Source organism: Myxocyprinus asiaticus, chromosome 22, assembly GCF_019703515.2.
Source record: "Myxocyprinus asiaticus isolate MX2 ecotype Aquarium Trade chromosome 22, UBuf_Myxa_2, whole genome shotgun sequence".
NCBI classification, from domain to species: Eukaryota; Metazoa; Chordata; class Actinopteri; order Cypriniformes; family Catostomidae; genus Myxocyprinus; species Myxocyprinus asiaticus.
Genome location: NC_059365.1, coordinates 36895169 through 36917028, shown reverse-complemented (window position 1 = coordinate 36917028; position 21860 = coordinate 36895169). Strand labels below are relative to the sequence as shown.

At 35.9% G+C, this 21860-nt stretch overlaps 1 protein-coding gene across 2 annotated transcripts; it reads right to left on the bottom strand.

Annotated features, from left to right (window-relative positions):
• Positions 1 to 278: 278 nt before the first annotated feature.
• On the bottom strand, positions 279 to 21860 carry b4galt1l (DP-Gal:betaGlcNAc beta 1,4- galactosyltransferase, polypeptide 1, like). Of its 2 annotated transcripts, XM_051649175.1 has the most exons (6): positions 20969 to 21856; positions 18721 to 18956; positions 12612 to 12799; positions 9176 to 9298; positions 2811 to 2915; positions 279 to 1975 (listed from the first exon to the last, which is right to left on the bottom strand). In XM_051649175.1, the coding sequence occupies exons 1-6, from the start codon at positions 21240 to 21242 to the stop codon at positions 1846 to 1848; spliced, it is 1056 nt and encodes a 351-aa protein (XP_051505135.1). In that variant the 5' UTR covers positions 21243 to 21856; the 3' UTR covers positions 279 to 1845. The 2 variants fall into 2 exon arrangements, with proteins under 2 accessions (XP_051505135.1, XP_051505136.1); XM_051649176.1 differs by lacking the exon at positions 2811 to 2915 and having other exon boundaries at positions 20969 to 21860.

Here is a 21860-nt window from a genome sequence, read left to right as displayed (position 1 = left end):
CAGCATTTGCCACAAATCTCTTGGTTTGTGAGTGTTGTGCCATGCAGAGAGGTAGTTTTCCTTCCTGGTGCAAAGGAGTTTTTATAAGGCATGGGAGAGTTTTCTAGGCCAAGAGGAAAAGAAAAAAAAACCTCACATTTGGCCATGTGACTTACACATGGGCAGCTAGTTGCCATCTTGAAAAGCACTTGAGGAAACAGCTGAATTACATTCATTTGCTCAGCCTGCATTTCGTCCCCTGTAAGAGTTGAAAGGCATTTTTGGTTTCCACTGACAGGTTTTATAATCAAATATTGTTTTATTTGTTCAAAAGAAAAATTTAAAAGCAGACCAGCACAAAAAAAAAAAAAAAAAAGAGAGAGAGAGAGAGAGAGAAAAACAAAAACAAATGGCAAGTTTCAACAGGTCAGTCCAACAAAGTTTTCAATGGCTTTCTGTTTACATTACAGTAGAGAGCTGGAATATACTTGTGCCCTTATGCAATCTGCATACATCTGAGAATTTCACTGTACAATATAGGACTCAACAACACAACAAAATGAAAAAAAAAAAAAAAAAAAAACAGATAGCTTAACCTGAAAGTGCTGCATTTGATTTGAATGATTTGCTACCAAACATATGCAGCAAAGATATTAAAGGAACAGGTCTCCCAAAAATCAAAAATCTTTCATCAATTACTCGCCCTCAAATCATTTAACCCGACTTTTGTTCTTCTGTGGAACACAAAAAGATTCATTTTGAATAATGGACTTGTTTGCTTTCCCCACACAACTTAATACACTTACATTTCGGTCTGTTCCTCACACAAATGCATAGTATGGCTTTAGAAGAATTATATTTTCTAATTATATAAATGTACGATTCGTGTGGACACTTATGCTTTTGCATCCGTTTGGAGGCTTGAAAGCCGCAATCTTCATAACTGCATGAGAAAAAAAAAATCCTTTTGTGTTCTATGGAAGAAAGAAAGTCATATGGGTTTGGAACAACATGAGGGTGAGTAAATGATAACAGAATTCTTATTTTGAATATGAACAACCCAATTAATGCACCACACAGCAGGGGTAATGTCTTGTCACTTAAGATATAATAATGCGAGGCTGAAACTTTGGTGTTCCAGTAAACAGGATACTGGTACATTTTGTGTATGTGTATATATATATATATATAAAAAATAAAACTTGGAAGAAAGAAAATAAGGTCAGTACATTCATACATCTCATCCCTGTTGAAGAGACAAGTCATTTTTAAAGGCTCTGTAAAGTACAAATACCTGGTACAGCAATGAATAAGACAAAATGAGATGTGTAATTTACAATAAAATCTAAGCATGAATACAAAAATCTCAAAAGAAATGTTTACTGGTATCTGACTATAGGCACACATCAAAAATCCTCATCCTTAAATTAGTTTATGCCACAATTGGTTTTGCATCATTTAGCTTGCAGATTATCTGAATCAGTCCATCAAACATTCACTTTTAAAAATACAAACTACAAATAATTCCATACACCGCAACTCATAATTCTTTACATGTCCCACCAAAAGGACATTTGCTTTAGAAATCTACATGCTGCTTCAGTCAATTGGCTCAAGAGATACTACTTTTCTCAGCAGAAGCATCCAAGACCCTCATGTGTCTCTTTTTAACTGGAGTTCGGACATCTATTTTCACCATCACATGTGCAAAGATGGCAAAAACTACTACAATAAATTGTATTTTTTTTTAAATATAGTCTCCACTTTGAAAATCGTCCATTTGACTTGAAAGGTCAAGGCACATTTGGTGTCTACAGCCAGCCTTGCTGTTTCACTGTTTTTTGGTCCATCTAAATGCAGGAATCATCATGGTTTTCCCACATCCACTGTGATTTTGGTGAATAGCTGGTCTTTTTCCACTTTAACAACCTTATATGACAGTGAATTGATCCCGTCTCTACCCATTGTTTGCCTTGTGTGAGCTATTCGGTCAAACCTGTGACAGGAAATGACATAATTAACATTCCACAAAGGTTAGTGAGTGTTTATAAATAACCTCTTATGTCTTATCTAAGTAACTTCTATAAATAAAGCCATGTATTCATAAGTGATATGATAGGTGTGGGTGTGAAACGGATCAATTTTTAAGTAATTTGTAACTTTAAATCTCCACTTTCACTTTTACTTTCTGAATGTGAAAAAAATTTGAAAATGGATATTGATGTGTTTCTCACCCACACTTATATCGCTTCTGAAGATATGGATTTAACCACTGGATTCTTATGGATTACTTTATGTAATTTTTGGAGCTACAAAGTTCTGGTCACCATTCACTTGCATTGTAAGGACCCACAGAGCTGAAATATTCTTCTAAAAATCTTAATTTGTGTTGAAAGAAAATCATACACATCTGGGATGGCATAAGGTTGAGTAAATGATGAGAGAATTTAAATTTTTGGGTGAACTATTCCTTTAAGAATATAATTTTTTTGGCCACGCTCACATTCATCCGTTAAAGTTTAAAAGCGATGTTTTCAGTTTCCTAACGTCACCGTTTTCCAAAGTATGTGGTTATGGCGAGCGTTTTCGAAAGTCTCTGTTTTCGTTGGTGGAAAAAGGCATTCTATCACCATCATTCTGATGCAAAATGTATCCATTTTCAAACAAAAACGTACAAGTGTGGACGTGGCCTTATAGTGTTACATTTGCTGTAAAGTAAATTTACTGTTTTGTAACATAACCTTTGAGCTTATCAGGTAGCTTAAACATTTACTTTCAGCTATGAATAGCAGGCAGTGTTTGAAGTAGAGAGCTGTGATTTGTTCATGTACCTCTGAGGATTGGGGTCATTTTGTTTGTCTCGCTCGTGACGAATCATTCTACATCTCCCAATCAGCCCATCAGGCCTTGATATGGACATCCCTTTGGTGCTAATCCTGTGAAAACATTTGGCTCATTTCAGTGACTGAGAACACCCATAATTATCATGTCTAGTTCAAAGTGTATTGATCACATGCTTAGTGGCAGTGAAAGGATGTTTCCTGTAAGCTACCATTATGGTGGTTGTAACAGAACTAAACAAGAGAAATAGAGCTCAGCCCCAAGTCTTTGATATCCTGGTCCTTAGATTTGGCCCTAGATAAGGGGTTTGTTCAAATCCCTTACCCAAGTATGAGCAATACTAATAGTGATGTTTGCCCAAGTAAGTTTCCTGTGCTGCCTCTAATCTCCCCTGAATAAAACAACATGAAAAACAAGATAGCTGGGGAAGGGTATTCTTCTGCAAAAAAAAAAAAAAAATGCTGACAAAACGTTAGAATAAACAGCTATCGGCTTCCCTCTGCACTTATGAATATTCCTGACCAGCTAATGATAAGAGGTCCTGCTTTATCTCTCTACTACAAACATGAATCCATCCACGGCAAATAATGAGTTCTCAAATACCAAAACTTGTGCTGGGCCATTCATTTATAGCTTTACTCCTTCAGTGTGAACAATGCTATAAAGCTAATGTGCCCTGTATTACATGTCGAGCTTATCATTGTGCAATGCCATGCTGACAGCACAGCAACAGGATGTGCGTGGCTTGAAAGTGAAACCTCAGCATTTCCGCTTTTTGCTGGGTCAGAGGTTTCCTTGGTTAACTGCAACATAAGCCAGACAAGAGCTCAGCTCTAGAATGAAAACACATAAAAAGCGTCCTTCAGGGTTAGACCACACTTTGTACTAGTGATTAGGGATGTGCAAAAATACTTAGTCAAATTGAAATGCCTGAATGACTAGTCAAAAATTTGGTCTTAAGGAAGCCCTGAATTATAGGCTGGTTTTGGGTTCACCTGATCCCGGTCAAACACGTTTCCGTTAAGCTGAACAGAGCTTAATGGAATGGAACAGAACGTAAGGGTCTTGATTTTTCATTTAAAAACTGAACACTAAAAGCTACGGTGTACTTCATTTTCCCGCATGCCATTACTTCTTGCGCAAGGCTAAGCATTCTAGTCTACGGACGCATTTGACACAAGCACACTCTAGCCTAATTTATACTATGGAATAAGCCTAACTTTTTTCTTCTGGACGAACTAAAGCACCCTAGGAGAACAAAGCTGGCGTTTATACTACATACAACATTGTTTTAAAATTAGTTTGTTTGTGTTGTAAATCATAAAACAATTTCTGAGATACGGGCTTCAAAGTTATTTTTAATGATAGTAACTAGGGCTGCAACTAACGATTATTTTGATAATCGATTAATCTAACGATTATTCGACTATTCTTTCTAATGATTATTGACTATTATTGCAACGATTAATCATTAGCTCGTAACCGATTATTCAGCTTGTGCCCCGACATAAAATGTTGTATTAAACATGCTTACTAACAATAAAGAGGACAAAATCATCTTTTAAAAATACCTCTAAATGACATTCACTGAATTAAAGGGAAAAATACTTTAATTCAGTAAATAAATTCACTGCAAAAAATCCTATTGTTATCATGTGCTTTTGTCTTGTTTTCCATTTACAATTGTCTAAATATCCTTAAAACAAGATACATTTACTTGAGAAGCAACAAATAAGATATTGAGACTTGCTTTAAGAGAATGTATCTTAAATATAAGTGTATTTTGTATATAAATGTATTTTTTCACTTGGTTATACTTCTGCGAGTGCAGTAAAGGCAAAATAAACTTATATTCAAGATCTATTCTCTAAAAGCGAGTCTTAATATCTTATATGCTGCTTCTCGGTTGAATGCATCTTTTTAAAGGATTTTTAGATATTTTAAAATATTTGTATTTTTAATATTATATTCAACATTCTCAGATAACAATTTTTTCTTCTGCAGTATAGCTGCTAATGTAAATGTACTTTGTTTTAAAGGAGTTTTAGATATTTATATTGGAAAGCAAGCCAAAAATAAAACAAATCAAAAATTTATTTTTGTATAATTGCAGTGTATAATGGGGCGAAGACTACCTCTCTCACATTTTTGTTCACTTTAATCTATCTTTAACTAACAAAAAAAAAAAAAAACTCTATTGCCAATTTTCTTCACAATAAGAAATGCACAGTGACACATATATTATGATTCAATAAGTCACGAGCCATCACGTTATAATCTAGCTGCAGCAAGCGCATGCGCTCGTGTTGATTACAACTGTTCATTGTACGTCCTGTTATGTTCATAATGAATAACTATGTTAACATAACTTTTAATGTAAAAAAAAATAAAAAAATACTAGATTATGTTGGAATTAACATTAACCAAGATGAATAATTTGTTTATTTTTAGTTCATGTTAACGAATGTAGTTAACTAATGTTAACAACTACAACCTTACTAAAAAGTGTTACAGACAGAGGTGGGTAGAGTAGCCAAAAACTGTACTCAAGTAAAAGTACAATTACTTGAAAAAAATAATTACTCAAGTAGAAGTAAAAGCAATGATGTAAATAATTACTTGAGTAAGAGTAAAAAAGTATCCAGTTAAAATAATACTCAAGTAGTGAGTAACTAGTTATTTTCATATGTAACATAATACACGTTTACTCCCCAATATTCCATTACATAATACACATTTAACATGTGTTACATAATAATAATTATTATAATAATAATTATAATAATAACAATTATTATTATAATTATTATTATTATTATATTGGAAATCCTGTCAACACAATTAAGGAGATGTCAGACAGAATGTTCAGGTTCCACAAAATAAAGAAAGTCACATGAGTTTGGCACAACATGAGGGTGGGGAAATGATGACAGAATATTAATTTATGGCTGAACTGTCACTTTAAGGATGCTTGAAAAATGTGAACAGTATTCCACAGGCCAAATCATATATAATGCTGAATAAAATGAAGCAAGTTCATGCTTTATTAATGGCTACCTTCGCTATTTCACAGTTTTTTTAAAGTCCTGCATTGATTCTTAATTCAGTTACAGTATTTTCAGTGTAGAAAGAAATTAGATAATTAGTTCTGTACAGTAAGGGTAAACTGCACCTTATCTCTGTGTTTGGAAGCATTAGGTTTAAGTTCAGATAGGCACTGGTTATACAGTAGGCACTGATATATTTCAGAACTGATAAAAAAAAAAATGTATACTTAGAAACTGATGTCAGAAGAGCCCATAGTTATAGAATTATCCTGAAAATGACCATCACCACAGACAAGCTCATGTCATCACAAGTTTTCTTAAGTTGGAGCTGCAATTCTAATCTTGAAATACACTATATTGCCAAAAGTATTCGCTCACCTGCCTTCAGACGCATATGAACTTAAGTGACATCCCATTCTTAATCCATAGGGTTTAATATGACGTCGGCCCACCCTTTGCAGCTATAACAGCTTCAACTATTCTGGGAAGGCTTTCCACAAGGTTTAGGAGTGTGTTTATGGGAATTTTTGACCATTCTTCCAGAAGCGCATTTGTGAGGTCAGACACTGATGTTGGACGAGAAGGCCTGGCTCGCAGTCTTCGCTCTAATTCATCCCAAAGGTGCTCTATCGGGTTGAGGTCAGGACTCTGTGCAGGCCAGTCAAGTTCTTCCACACCAAACTCGCTCATCCATGTCTTTATGGACCTTGCTTTGTGCACTGGTGCGCAGTCATGGTGGAACAGGAAGGGGCCATCCCCAAACTGTTCCCACAAAGTTGGGAGCATGGAATTGTCCAAAATCTCTTGGTATGCTGAAGCATTCAGAGTTCCTTTCACTGGAACTGAGGGGCCAAGCCCAGCTCCTGAAAAACAACCCCACACCATAATCCCCCCTCCACCAAACTTCACAGTCGGCACAATGCAGTCAGACAAGTACCGTTCTCCTGGCAACCGCCAAACCCAGACTCGTCCATCAGATTGCCAGATGGAGAAGCGTGATTCGTCACTCCAGAGAACGCGTCTCCACTGCTCTAGAGTCCAGTGGCGGCGTGCTTTACACCACTGCATCCGACGCTTTGCATTGCACTTGGTGATGTATGGCTTGGATGCAGCTGCTCGGCCATGGAAACCCATTCCATGAAGCTCTCTACGCACTGTTCTTGAGCTAATCTGAAGGCCACATGAAGTTTGGAGGTCTGTAGCGATTGACTCTGCAGAAAGTTGGCGACCTCTGCGCACTATGCGCCTCAGCATCCGCTGACCCCGCTCTGTCATTTTACGTGGCCTACCACTTCGTGGCTGAGTTGCTGTCATTCCCAATCGCTTCCAATTTGTTATAATACCACTGACAGTTGACTGTGGAATATTTAGTAGCGAGGAAATTTCACGACTGTACTTGTTGCACAGGTGGCATCCTATCACAGTACCACGCTGGAATTCACTGAGCTCCTGAGAGCGGCCCATTCTTTCACAAATGTTTGTAGAAGCAGTCTGCATGCCTAGGTGCTTCATTTTATACACCTGTGGCCGTGGAAGTGATTGGAACACCTGAATTCAATTATTTGGATGGGTGAGCGAATACTTTTGGCAATATAGTGTATCTGCTTGTCTTGATGTAAAATGAAGGCATTGCATGATGAAAGTGTTTGTTTTAAGCGCTTGCTGTAGGAGTGATGAGCTCGACTCGAGTGACAAAGCGCAGCTTGAGTTGTTGTTTTTTTTTAAAGTTCCGCTGTCGTAAAAGTCCCATTCAAAAATCTCTCAATAAATTACGCTTTTATTAAAATTATCTTATTCAAACCAATAATGTAACTAAAGGAACGTCGCCCATTGTAACAAAGTAAAAGTGCATTTTGTTTCATTAGAAATTTACTTGAGTAAGAGTAAAATGTACCCTCTATTAAACCTACTCTTAAAAGTAAATTTTCTCGGAGTAAATGTAACACATTACTACCCACCTCTGGTTACAGATAATATTTTGTGGTGTTGTGAAAACAAATACTACACTAAAACTAAATAAAAAAATAAAATTGCCATTATAATAAAATACAAACAAAATAAAAACTATTTATGCACAACTACAACTAAACTGAAATTGAAAACCAAAACACAAAGCGAAAAAAAAAAGAAAAATAGTGAAATTTTAAAAACTATAATAACCATGGTAGAGGCACACAGAAAACCAAAGTATACTTTGGTGCAAGATGCTCAAAAACCAGCAAGCTTCACAACCCAACATCCAAAAACATCCATCTGCATTTGTATTACTGTTGCAACTGTGCTTAAAAAAGGAAGATCAATTTAAAGACGCAACTCCTCAAAGTTTTACCGTACAAACTAAGGGCTATAGTACAGTCTCCTGTCAGCATGCTAATTAAAGTACCGGCGCTAAAAATATTAAAGTCTACAAAAAAATAAAAAATAAAATTCTACAACTAGTCGACCATCGTGACCGATCCTTATCGTGATAGACCATATCGGCCAGCCTTATTGACTGGACAATATTTGGCCATTTCTGCATCAGTTTTGGATGTAATCTGATTACAAAGTAATTAGTTACTAGAATCGAAATACATTTTAATAAAAAGTAGTGGAATGCATTACATTTTTAATTCTTGTAATCAGATTGTCATTACTGACTTTCAATTAGGTTCATGACTTGGGTTACACATATTTTTAAATATTATTATGCTACTAATTTTATTTCAGTAGAATAAATTTAAAACATGAATTATGTAATCATAAACATCGGTTTGCTTTTTTCAGACAGCTGAAGGCCGTGCGTCCCCTAATAAATCATTGTCAAGGAGAAACGTGCTGTGCTGAGCGTCACTTGCATACGACAATGAACATGGAGAAAATATATACATTATTTTTAATTTGTTGAGTGGAAAAACGAATTGCTGAGCGGAATTACTTTTCGATGCGTTAATCAGTAATCCAATTACAAATTTAGAGAAGTAATTACTAATTTGTAGTGGATTACTTTTTAAGTAACTTACCCAACACTGTTTGGCATACACCAGAATGTTGGCATTCGTCATTCCACCTAGTGTCTAACAATTTATTAGCCCTTTAGTGCATATTTTCAAATCCTTCAGTCATTTTTAGCAAATATTGGAGTTAGGGTTAGGTTAGGTTAAGTCTTCATTAAATTCAGCAATGTTGTGTACATCTTATTTGCTATCATAAAACTGTATATATATCACCATCAATCGACCATAACCCACCTTTATCTCTAGATTTCGGCATCGGCTTTGAAATAAAACCTGTAATCAGCCAACCACTACTTTAAAAAAGTCTCGAACCTGTTAAAAATGTCATCATCTTCTCCTCCCCAGCCCCAGTAGTTGTTCGGGAAACCGTTGATCTTGAGGTACTGTTCCTTGCTCAGAGATGACACACCTCCAAAGTACTGTGTGTATGGCAACCTGTAGATGAGGGACGGAGATACACTGAGGAACAGTAGCGTGCTGTGTGGTAGTTGCTATGGTTGAGTTCAGAAGAAAGTGCAGACTGCACTTCCCACAGGGAACTGACACGGTTTCAATGATGGTGCACTAATGAGAACTGGCTGGGGACTGAATATGAACCCATAAACATCAGCTGCCTAATTGTGAGCATTTGCAAAGGCAACGTACACACTGCAAAGTTTTGGGAGTGACAACCACATTTATTAGCCAAGTTACCATTCTGTGCTTGTACTGTATAAGGGAGTCACTCAGACTGCCCAAACTCATGATGGTTCACATAGTGATAACCATAGCAACAAATATTCATGGTGAGGGCACAAATTTATATACTGGGCAATTTGGCAGGAAAAGCATGGAAAAACATTCAATCTCCACTTTGATTTTAGGCCACAAGCCTGCCTAATATTTACAAACGGCAATCTGATGGCATTTTGGTCACTATTATGATCACAGTTTTACCATCATTAGCTCTACACAAACGGTTTCTGTTTGAGAAACATATTGTCCTGCACAGGTTTTGGCTCACACTTTTCAGACTTTTCTGCCCAGTAACTCTTGAAAATTACAAATTACATCCAGATGCTTTTGAAGTTCTGAGGGGGAAAAAGCCACCCGGCTGCAGCAGCCTGTACTAACAGTGCTGCACAATGTAAACACCTTATAAAAGACTTTTTCAGTGTGTGTGGCTTTAAAACCAAAACTTTATCAGATATAATTTCCTCATTACACACTGTAAATACAGAAGTACACACATAAAACACAAACACCCCCCTTACACACATCATACTCAAATTACACGAAGAACACTGCTCAATTAGGATTGTGTGTGTGTGTGTGTGTGTGTGTATGTGTGAAGCTCGTGCTGGAGGTTGTTGATAAAAGCCGCACCTATGAGCTACAGTTTCACCCCAGACAGACAGTTGAGCTCTGAGTATGTTTATTACAAGCAAAGTCCTCCCGGAGTAAGGGGGGGGTTAAAGGAATATTCCAGATTAAATACAACTTAAGCTCTATCAACAACATCTGTGTCCTGCTGTCGATTACTGGTGCACTGAAATAAACATAAAACTGGGCCTAAAACCCAAATAATTCTTTGGAATTAGACTTTGTTTGGAAAAACTAAATGAAAGCTGTATATTACACAATTTTTCTAAGTGATTACACTTCTTTAAGGTGGCATTATTACCATAATATCTAGGCTCTGATAACTTTTAAAATTATTGGATATTTGAAATAATAATAATAATAATAATAATAATAAAATACTTAAAGTACATAGGTGTTTGACAAATAAGGTTGTCCAAGGTGATAAAAATGATGAATCTTTTAAATATCTAGTAAAAGGAATATCCCGGGGTCAATATAAGTTAAGCTCAATCGACAGCATTTGTGGTATAATGTTGATAACCAAAAAATCTATTCCTCATTTTCTTAAAAAAAAAAAAAAAAAAAAAAAAATCTGTGTTCCAGTGAGGCACTTACAATGGAAGTGAATGGGGCCAATGTTTGAGGGTTTCAAAAGCAGAATTTATAATTTTATAAATGCACTTACATTCATTCTTCTGTTAAAACTCCTGAATTATTACTGTTTATGCAGTTCTGTCATCATGGCAATGCAGTTTATAAAATTGGCTATAAATTTACACAGAAAAGGTTAGTAAGCTATTTTATTCCACTAAACACACGTTGTTGTGGCTATACTTTTAAAACAGTGAGTATTCTAACATTTACAGATTGGCCCCATTCACTTCCACTGTAAATGCTTCACTGGAACCTAGATTTAGAGGGATGAGTCAAAGTTAATTGCTGTGGTTATCAACATTATGCCACAAATGCTGTCGATTGAGCTTAACTTGTATTGAAGCTGAAGTATTCCTTTAAAAACACGTCAAATTCATAAATGTAATCTTTGAGTCCATGTTGGTTTCACAATTAAAAATTCATGTAAAGTCATGTGTATCAAGTAAATCAAGTAAATCAAGTAAAATGTATTCAAATTCTTTCCATTGAACACATGAGAGTGTACACATGGACCCTTTTCACATGTCCGTGTGCCACAAAGCAGAAATCTTCATAGTTGGCTAAACATGAAGACTTCTGAATGGGGGAACCACAGCAAATTACATTTTTGCTTATCCGTTTACTCCAACAGCAAAAGAAAAAAAAAAACAACGATTATGCTTTCACAGCTTTGCAAAAAAGATACAAATATACAGCGCTAGATAACATCAGTAAGAAGACAGAAATAGGCCAAATTTTCTGTCACTCCCTCAGCAGGTTGGAAATATAAAAAAGTTTGCTACATTTACGTTGTTAAAGAAGGTCCTTTAATTTCAACAAAACATTTTCAAACATATTTTAAGGTGCTTTTTTTTTTTTTTTTTACATCTCAAGAAGTTTTCCAAGAGTTGCTCCATTTGACCCAAACAAAATGTGCTTTTTCAGGCTTTTCTCTCTTTCGGTTGAACAAAGAAAATGGCATTTTTTGCCAAACATTTTCAGTGGCCGATATTTCGGTGCATCGATTACCAATTAAAATAATGTCAGGGTTCCACGTCCTTTGACCAACGAATTTCCATGACTTTTCCAGTCTTTTGTGATTACAGGATATGGATTGTCTTTAATAAATTTCATTCTATTATCATGTTCTAAAAAAGGAGCTTTTCTAGCTGTTCTATCGCATTATTTTACTATTGTAATTTAGCTAGAATATTTTAGTATTCGATTTTAACTAGCTTTGCTAACTAGAAAGAATTATATATTCATTATAGAAATTTCCATGATGTTTTAATGTGTTTATTAATTCTGATGACTATTCCAGGCCTGGAAATCACAATTAAAATGATTCCCGAAAAACTTTTTCAGTAACGCACTTAAAAGCAGAGACTGTGAAGCTTAAATTTTGTTTTAGCACTTGAAAAATCCTTTTTAAAAAAAGAAGTACTCTGAGCTGTTATCTACATCATCCTTTTGAGGCCACACAGATGCTGTGAAAACCGTCCAAAAACATTCCTATAAGCAGCCATGTTCGATATTACACATGAACCTTCAAAATTACAAACACACAGCAATTACAATATAGTATTTTGGCGATACCATGGTACAGTGATTTTATCATATGGTAATTCCATGGTACAACCATGATACATGTCCAGAAAAAAAAAAAAAAAAATGTTAATATCATACTTCTTTTGTTAGTGTGCTCTTTTGTAATCCATAATGTGTCATTAATCCATGACATGAGACAACAGTCAACAAACACCAGAAATACCTGAAGCCAAACTTGTCCATAGACACAGACAGATGCCTGGGCTGATTGAAGCACTTGTAGATGTTGCGATCATCCATGGGAATGAGATCAACATCACTGAAGACAAAACATTGGTAGTCGTACTCCTTCAGAGCCTCTGCGTAACCGATGTTGAGGAGTTTGGCACGATTGAACGCCCTATCTCCATCCTGCCAGTGAGAAGAGAGGAAGTCTTGTAAAAAACAATAGTGGATAGTGTGCTACAAATTCCACATCTGATGCTTGCAAATAAGATAAACATAAAAGGTGGGGGTAGAAGTAATGTGAAAAAAAAAAATATATAAAACAAGGCTTTTATTTGACCTTTTTAGCCATAAAGGTCAGGCTAAATGAGTCATTCTGGACAGATACGATTGGTTTCACGGCAATAAGGAAGTGATTCGAGAGATCATTTCCTCTGGGGCTACAAACACTCCTCATCGGTTTCAGTTGTCAAGACAGGTGCAAGACGGACAGAAATGAAAGAAAGAAAAAAAACTTGACAAACATTTAGTGGGGTACAATAATGTTTTCTAAATGGATCTGCGTCAGTCTGATTAGGCCAATATTGGAAGCAAACAATATTGGAGCCTCAGTTACAACAGCTATATAGATTTTGACTTGTTTCATGTAAAAATGTATTGTATTTTTAAGGCAATCTGATTTTTCATAGGATAACAAAACAATCTGATTGGCACTTTCGGCATGTAGCTAGGGCGAACTTCTTTTGAGGGAGATGTTGAAAAACCTGAGGGTTCAGAAGGACTGAAAGTTTCAGATTCTAAAGTGACTCATCTCCAATAGCCATTCAAGACTTTCCACTGGCTTTGGGTCTCTCTTGTCACTGTGGCTCATGATTAATGGATGTGGTCCCTTTTTCTTCATCTGAAGTGCATCACAACAGCACTTGAGCTTGTGTAATGAAATTTAATGACAGAGGACCCTCAGGGGTGCAGAGTTATCTGTTAACCCCCCCGTGCACCCAACAGACAGAGCCAACCTCTCCTTTATAATACACAGGAAACCGAGACAGGTTGCCCTTCAGAAGATGTAGACTGTGCTTTCAGAGTAAAAGAACCAGACCATCCTTTTCTGCAGCAAGCTTTTCAGTGGACCTTATGTGGTGGTCTCACATGTCAACACCCAGATCTGATCTGCAACGTATCACTGAAGGATTTCTTTCACATATTTTTAGTGACTTAAAAGGGACTAAAGAGGGGATTACGACTCTTGAGAAATCAAAACACAAAGAACTGAAAGTGATGAAGAGCTTTGTTATTCACATAGGGCTGGGAGAAATAGTACGCAGGCTTTTGAAAACTGGTAACCAGGGCAAGTTTTTTTATTTTATTATTTTTTTATTTTAAAAAAATAATAAAATAAAAAAAAACAATAAGAAGAGGTTCATCAATCAATCGATTCATTAGTAATCACATAGAAAAAAAAAATGCACTCAAAACTTTGAAAAATTTTGCTTTTTCCAAATCAGTATTTTGGCTTGTTTTCCAGTAAAAATATCTAAACAAGATACAAACTTGACAAATTTACTTGCAAAACTGCATTAGATATTAAAGATGCTTTTTCAGTGAATGCATCTTGAATTAAGTTTATTTGTCTTCCACCAATGTAATTTTTTTCTTGCTTCAATCCAGAATCTAACAAAATTTAGTGAGGTATATGCTTTAACAAAAATTCCAATAGGGTATGAAAAATAAACTTAATTATGTATATGGGTCAATGACGTGACGCTCATTTTTTTGCCCAGATCTATTAGGTTAAAACAAAATACAATTCACACAAAACAATTACTTAAAAAGACCTCAACAATTATGAGATTTTTTTCAATTTCTGAGTTGAAAGTCATTCTACTATTCTTTCTGGGCCTTAACTTCATGCGACCCCACGTCCACATGTGTGGACATTGTTTTTTGGCTTCGCTATACACAACGTATTATTTAAATTCTTTTAAACCAACTGAATACTGTTCACAAGACTCTAGACTGTCACGTAAGGGTTACATTTCTGGTGCGACGAGTTATGTGAAACAACATGACATCGATTTCTGTGAAGCGCTTCTATGGGCGCAGAGCCAACAAAAGTGCCTCTGGTAAGAAACCTCTTTAGGTTTTTTCATTGAAACCTCTAGTCTCTAGTTTCGTTTGATATGCTGCTAGAAAAAATTTATTGATTTTTCGCTCATCAGCGCGCTGATAAACATGATGTCCACATCTGATCATTTTTGGACATTATTCCCTCAAAAGTTAAAAAAAAAAAAAAAAGGTAGTTATTTTGAATAACTTTCAACATTTACCCACAGATGTGTTATTTTAATATAAATTTGGTTATATTTTATTTTCACTGTACAATATGGTTCCATTCATTAACATTAGTAAATGCATTCCTAAATTTGTAGTGCATTTTCACATTGAGAATAAATTGGTTCTTCCAAAATCTGAAAAATGTTGCTTTCAGAGGCTTTATATGGAGTTAGGATGAAAATAACATGCATTTCGAACTGTTCTGAGACCAATGCAGACAGACAGCACACTAGTCATTCACTAAATAGGGAGCAAGGGAGCATCCTAAGTGCATTCAATCCAAACTTCCTATTTAAAGTTCAGTTTCAGGCTGCAGATGATGTTTGGATCACTCAACATGTTTGGCAGACATGGGACAATGGTAATCAGCATGAGCACGTAGATTCAGAATTTATAATGTATAATTTTATTTTAACATGATTGGCAGTGATTGGATGATGCTGGCCATTACTTTGAATCAGAATTCTGTATGACAACCTTATTTGTCAATAGCTTATATAAAGTATTTTCTGAAACAAGTCTTTTTAATCTTGCACAATTTTGCTTCCAGTAAATTTATCTTGTTTAAAGGATGTTTAGATATTTTTTTACAGTGTGGTCTTCCAAAAAGATTAGATTAAAATACACTTTTTGCAATACAAAATGTAGCTATTTGTGGCACAGGAGTTGCCATTCATGAGGAAATGAGGTCAGGATTTAAGAGACAGAAAGACAGATAGACACACCAAAGAAAAAGAAAACAAGAAACATCAGAGAAAACAGATAATCAAGAGGCCAACATTACCATTCATCAGACGTAGCCAGTGAGGCGAACCGTGATTGGCCAGAGAGAGAGCAAGCAGACATCTCACCTTTTCCTGAGCACAAGGGTCTCTGATGTGCGTAAAAATGGGTTAGGTTTGGACAGGAAGAGGGAAAGGAATGTAGGATTGAAGGGAAGAAAAAAAATGCAAGGTGCAGGGAAAAGGGGTGGCAAAGAGAGCAAGAGAAAAGTTAGAAAGAACGACTGCGTATAAATTGAGAAAACAATCTGTAAGACCCCAGAGAAAAGGCCGTTGACATGACAAAGCCCAAAAGTCAAGACTCTCTTGGCTATCAATGATAAGCATATTAGGATGTTTTAGCGCAAAGCCGCACTTAATGAAACACATTTGTCTTTTGTTTTCTTTGGAAAATGTCTAAACCACTGATAACTGACTGTTATAAATGGATTTGATGAAGACATCTGTTCTTTGTGAGTCTCAAGTAAAACACAGGGTTCCCACACCTTTTGACCAATGAATTTCTATGGTTTTTCCAGTCATTACTGATTACTGGATAAGTATTTTTTATTTATTTGTAATCACTGGACTGACAAAGAGCAATTTCTACCCGATTAAATAAACTAGGAACGTTCTCATTGTATAGAAAAGTTCTCTGCCCAAAAATGCACTCATCAATATTTTTGGTCTGTTTATCCAGAAGAAAAAGACAGTCATTTTTAATATGTATATCTGCTAAAAACTAGTTTTGCCAACTTTTGCAAGTACACCAGCAGATAGATGACCTCAAGGACTCAAAGCCACAAATCCCCTCAATCCATGGGGTATTTAAAGACTTTAACTTTTTTTAGATGACTTTTCCAGGCCTGGAAATTAAAATTTTACAAAACAGATTTTTAAAAGAAACGAGCCAAGGCGTTCCAGACAGCAACTAAAATGGACGCAAATGCGCCCAAAAATAATTGATTGCCACCAACATTCAAAATACGGGGGCAAAAAATTGTCCTAGTAATGAATTCTTATTTTTATTTAGTCTTTTATTTGTAACATTTGATATTATTATTAATATTCTATTATAGCCCTAGTTACACATACTGTATTATGGCATAAAATCTTAAAAGGGAATAAATTCTCAATCTTGAGAATTTATATTAAAGGGATAGTTCACCTAAAAATGAAAATTCTCTCATCATTTATTCACCCTCATGCCATTCCAGATGTGTATGACTTTCTTTCTTCAGCTGAACACAAACGATGATTTTTTTAGAAGAATATTTCAGCTCTGTAGGTCCTTAAAATTCAAGTGAATGAGTACCAAAATTTTGAAGCTCAAAAAGCACAAAGGCAGCATAAAAGTAATCTAAATGACTCCAGTGGTTAAATCCATATCTTCAGAAGTGATATGATAGGTGTGGGTGAGAAACAGATCAATTTTTAATTTTTTACTATAAATTTTCCTCACTGTCCAGTAGGTGGCAATATGCATGAAGAATGTGAATCGCCCAAAACAAAAGAATATGGTAGTAAAAATGAAAGTGCAGATTGATAGTAAAAAAGGACTTAAGTATTGACCTGTTTCTCACCCACATCTATCATATCACTTCTGAAGACATGGATTAAACCACTAGAGTACTATGGATTACTTTAATGTCTCCTTTACATGCTTTTGGAGCTTCAAAGTTTTGATCACCATTCACTTGCATTGTATGGACCAAAAGAGCCGAGATATTCTTCTAAAAATCTTCATTTGTGTTCAGCAGAAGAAAGAAAGTCAAACCCAACTGGGATTTGTGACACTTCAAACCCAAGTGTGAGTAAATGATGAGAGAATTTTCATTTTTGGGTCAACTATCCCTTTAGTTTGACATCTGACATAAATGGACGAGACACAGTTTTTGTTTTAAATGATCTCTGAAAAAAAAGCACAGCCGAGCATCCATGTTGAAAGTGTTTTGCCAAAGTCAACAATAACATGCTTTGAGCTACATTATTTTAAAGGATAAATAACAAAGAAATCAGGGCATTCAGAACTTAGATCAAAAACAAGCCAAACACGTCCCGGCACGCCTGTTTAATAGGGCGTTTTCATTCCAGATAACAAAAGGGAGTAGACAATGTAAATTAAAGGAGTGAGAGATGTTACAAAGTCAGGCTTAATGGCAACTTATCATTACTAATGACAAGAGTTTTGCATAAGAAAAACATACTCAATCACAGGTCTTGAATTTTCATACAGTTTACTTTTTCAACAGACCAGATCTTTTATTTGAGGTCAATAGGGCGCTAATGATTGCGAAACTATCAGAAAGACTTATTGTGAACCATCGTTTCCAATCAACTGACATGAATAAACAAAGATTATGGCACACTTAGCTCTCTTATTGAATAAAGTACTGTGGTTAAGTCCGTCCCAACTTATTTGATGATTTTTTTTTGAAAGAGCAACAGGAGGGTCACAATTTCTACGTGCATTTAAAATAAATGGCAATTAAAGGATTGGTTCACCCAAAAATGAATGTAACTTCAAAGACTTTCTTCCGTGGAACATAATTGGAAGAAATTTAAAAGTTGCGCAGGCCGTTTTTTTCCATGCAATTACAATGAATGGGAACTGAGGATTTCAAGCTTCTAAAAGGACACAAAAGCAAATGTTATAAAGTATCATGAAAGTAGTTAATATGACTCGAAGAGCTTCAGTTGCCATTCACTGTAATTGCATGGAAAATAGCAACCAGCAGAGTCTTCAGAATTTCTCCTTTATTTTTCCACGGAATAAATAAAGTCAAACAGGTTTGTAACGGCACAAGTGGAAGTAAAAAATGACAGAAGTGTCATTTTTGGGTTAACTATTACTTAAAGACGATGACAAGCAAACAAATTTACCCTCTGACTAAACAAGATCAGACTGTACCAGAGGCCTTTGAACCCATGTGAGATAAAGCATTTGCAACAACTACAGAGGTCAAAGATTACAACAATATGTTTTACTGCACCACTGGTGAAAAGACAAACCTGGATGATGACGTAGACTCCATAGTCCAGTTGCTGGCGCTGTAGGATGGGGTGCATGTAATAGAGCCAGAACTTCAGGTGCTCGTCACGGTTCCTGAAGGGAATGATCATGGCCACCTTCTGCTGGGCGATGCAGTCTTTGGGTTTAAATCGCCCACCGGGCTGCAATGCTGGGTTCTGCTCCCTCACCAAGTCCAGGGTGACGGGGTCTGAAAACTCAACCCGAAGTGGACCCACTAGAGAAAAAAAAAAAGACACAAGCAAATCTATAGACTCTGAAATATATCAGTGGACAGTTGGGGGGAAATTTTCATTTATCACATAACATGTTCTGAAATGTTTTCATACTTCAACCTAGGGCTGCACAATTAATCGAAATAATCAAGTTTACAATTACAGCTGCTGCAATTAACTAATCGTTAAAAGCGTCAGTTATTTACTGAAAGACATATACATATATTGATGCTTTTAATGAAAGATTTATTATAAATATGGCACACTGAATCCTCCATATGGTAGTTCCTCTTGTGTCATTTCCAAAAACTGACAACAGCCTTGTCAATTAATAACAGTGCGTGTCATTAGTTATTTTTGTTTTGTTTTGAGTAAATATTGTGTAAAAATAATTCCTTTAAAGCTGAACAGAATTGCTAAAAAAAGAAGAAAACAGGCCCGCCCCAAACTTACGCCATTATTTAGTTGAGCCAATGTTGCGGTGTCTGGCTAAACAGAATGCTAAAACAAACAAAGCAATGTATTGATCGCATCACAGAGCCACAGTGTGTATACTTTTTGGGGAAAATCAATCTACAAATAGTTACAAAGACATTTGTATCCACATATTAAGCTTGGATAGGAGAAAGTATTTTCAACATTGACTAAATTACACAACTTCAGCTTTAAAGTCATTTTGTTTGCATATTATTTAATGTCATTCAATTGTACATTATACTGTATATGTCTGCATTATGTCGACTACACTGCTCTCTAGCAAGCATCGGCCATTTAAAACCCCATATCGGTCAAAAACTACTCTTTATATGTCTCATTATTATTCATCATACACAGGTAATGCTCTTAACAATTTACTTAATTATACTGTTTCTACAAGTGTAACACAAAACTTCTCAATCAATTTTTCACTGTGACACACAGGTCTAAAGATTCAGGCACTTCAACATAAATGAATGAGCATCAGTAGATAATGTGAAATCTACTAGAGTAACACACAAGAGATCAGCCATACGGTCAACAAAAGTTACACAGAGAAGTCAACTTTAACACCCACAGTCTCGACAGCTGCAAAAATATGACTTTGTTTTTGAAATCTGGTTTCAGGGAACACAAAGTGATGGGTCATATTATTTACAAGAACCATCACTTTCACAGAAACACTAAACTGTGATGAATCATACTGCAAAAAGGCAATGTGATCGGTGGATCTGTGGAAAGGGGGGATATACAGTATTGTGCAAAAGTCATAGGCACACAAGATGTTTCACAAAAACATTTGTCAGAAGATGGTTATTTATATTTTCAGCTTTAGTGTGTCAATAGGACAAACATTACATTTGCAAATAGAATAGAACAGAAGAACAGGGAGCCCTGCAACAGATGTCATGGCCCCCACAGAGCCCCCCACTGAACATCGAGTCAGTCTGAGATTACATAAAGAGACAGAAGCAATTGAGACAGCCTAAATAGATAGAAGAACTGTGGTGAATTCTCCAAGAAGCTTGGAACATCCTATCTGCCAACAACCAAGAAAAACTGTGTCCAGGTGTACCTAGGAGAATTGGGGCTGTTTTGAAGGCAAAGGTGGTCACACCGAATATTGATTTAGCTTTTTAATGTTTACTAGACTTTGTATGACATTAAGTGATAAATCAAAACTATTTATGGCATTATTTTTGAAGACATCCTCACTATGCAACATTTTTCACAAGTGCCTAAAACTTTTGCACAGTATATATATGTATATTTTATAAATGCTGTAAAAGTATTGTTCATCATTACTTTGACTTTTTCTTGTGATTTTGGGGTGAAATATCTCCAAGACATTTGTGAGATTCTTCCAACTAAACAGACAAGTATATAAAAATGAAAGTAGAAATGTGAATAACCCACTGATTATACCCAAGACTGATTAACAATTCAGAGTAACTAACATTTCATGACATAGTGTTTCACTGAGCATGTACGATCTAATAAATACACGTGCCATAAAAGTTTAAAAACAGCAGCTCACCCAGTTGAGGTGGATTGTCAGGACATGTTTCCAGCTTTCTCTCTGTCTCAGTGCCATTAGACAGAGAAGGAGGCCTGGTTTCCTCTATAGTGACCCTCTGCTCGGTCAGTTTTCTGTGGACCTGTGGGGTTTGCTGGTTTTGCACGAAGGTCTGCCTTGAATCTGAATTTCTAACATAGTATATGAAAGTGACAGAGATGTGCAGGAAACACAGCAACACCACCAGAGAGCAAGTCCTGTGCAAAAGACTGAAGTTCCCAGATGCATCGCGCATTGTAAAAGTCGAATTATTACAGCTTTATAAAATCTTCTCAAATCAAACAAAAAGCACAAATAATGTCGTTGGATTAAGTGTTATTTAGAGTCTAATCCAGTCACTTCCTATGTATTTCCAATTTGCTATGCTTTCAGGGAACATACTAATAATAAAGTGAAGGCACAAAACCTGTCATATATTGTTTAAATCATGTTTAAATTGTAACATTTAATATTAATCGATTTCTTAAATAAACATATCGACCTAAATTATTCAGTAGCTCAGCTCAGTTCTCCGTTAATAACACGCGACCTGCTACATTTGGTTTATTTCCGTGAGTTAAACCCTTTCTAAAACTAGAACTATCCTAGAACTGACCCGTTAATCTTCGTGAGCATGACGAACGTTTAAACGCATATAAAGCTCATAAAAGTCACTTTGACGGCGGTGAAACAAGAGCAGGTAAAACTCCACGAAATCCAGATGGAGTTAAACTTTGGTCGCAGGTTTCTTCTTAACCACCATATAATCTCCCAATGCCCAGTCCTTTATCAGTCTTCACGTCTTGGATGACGAAAAGTTTCCGGACAGGTTCCAACTGTAACAGTGAGAGAGTTGAGCGCTGCGTCTGATCTG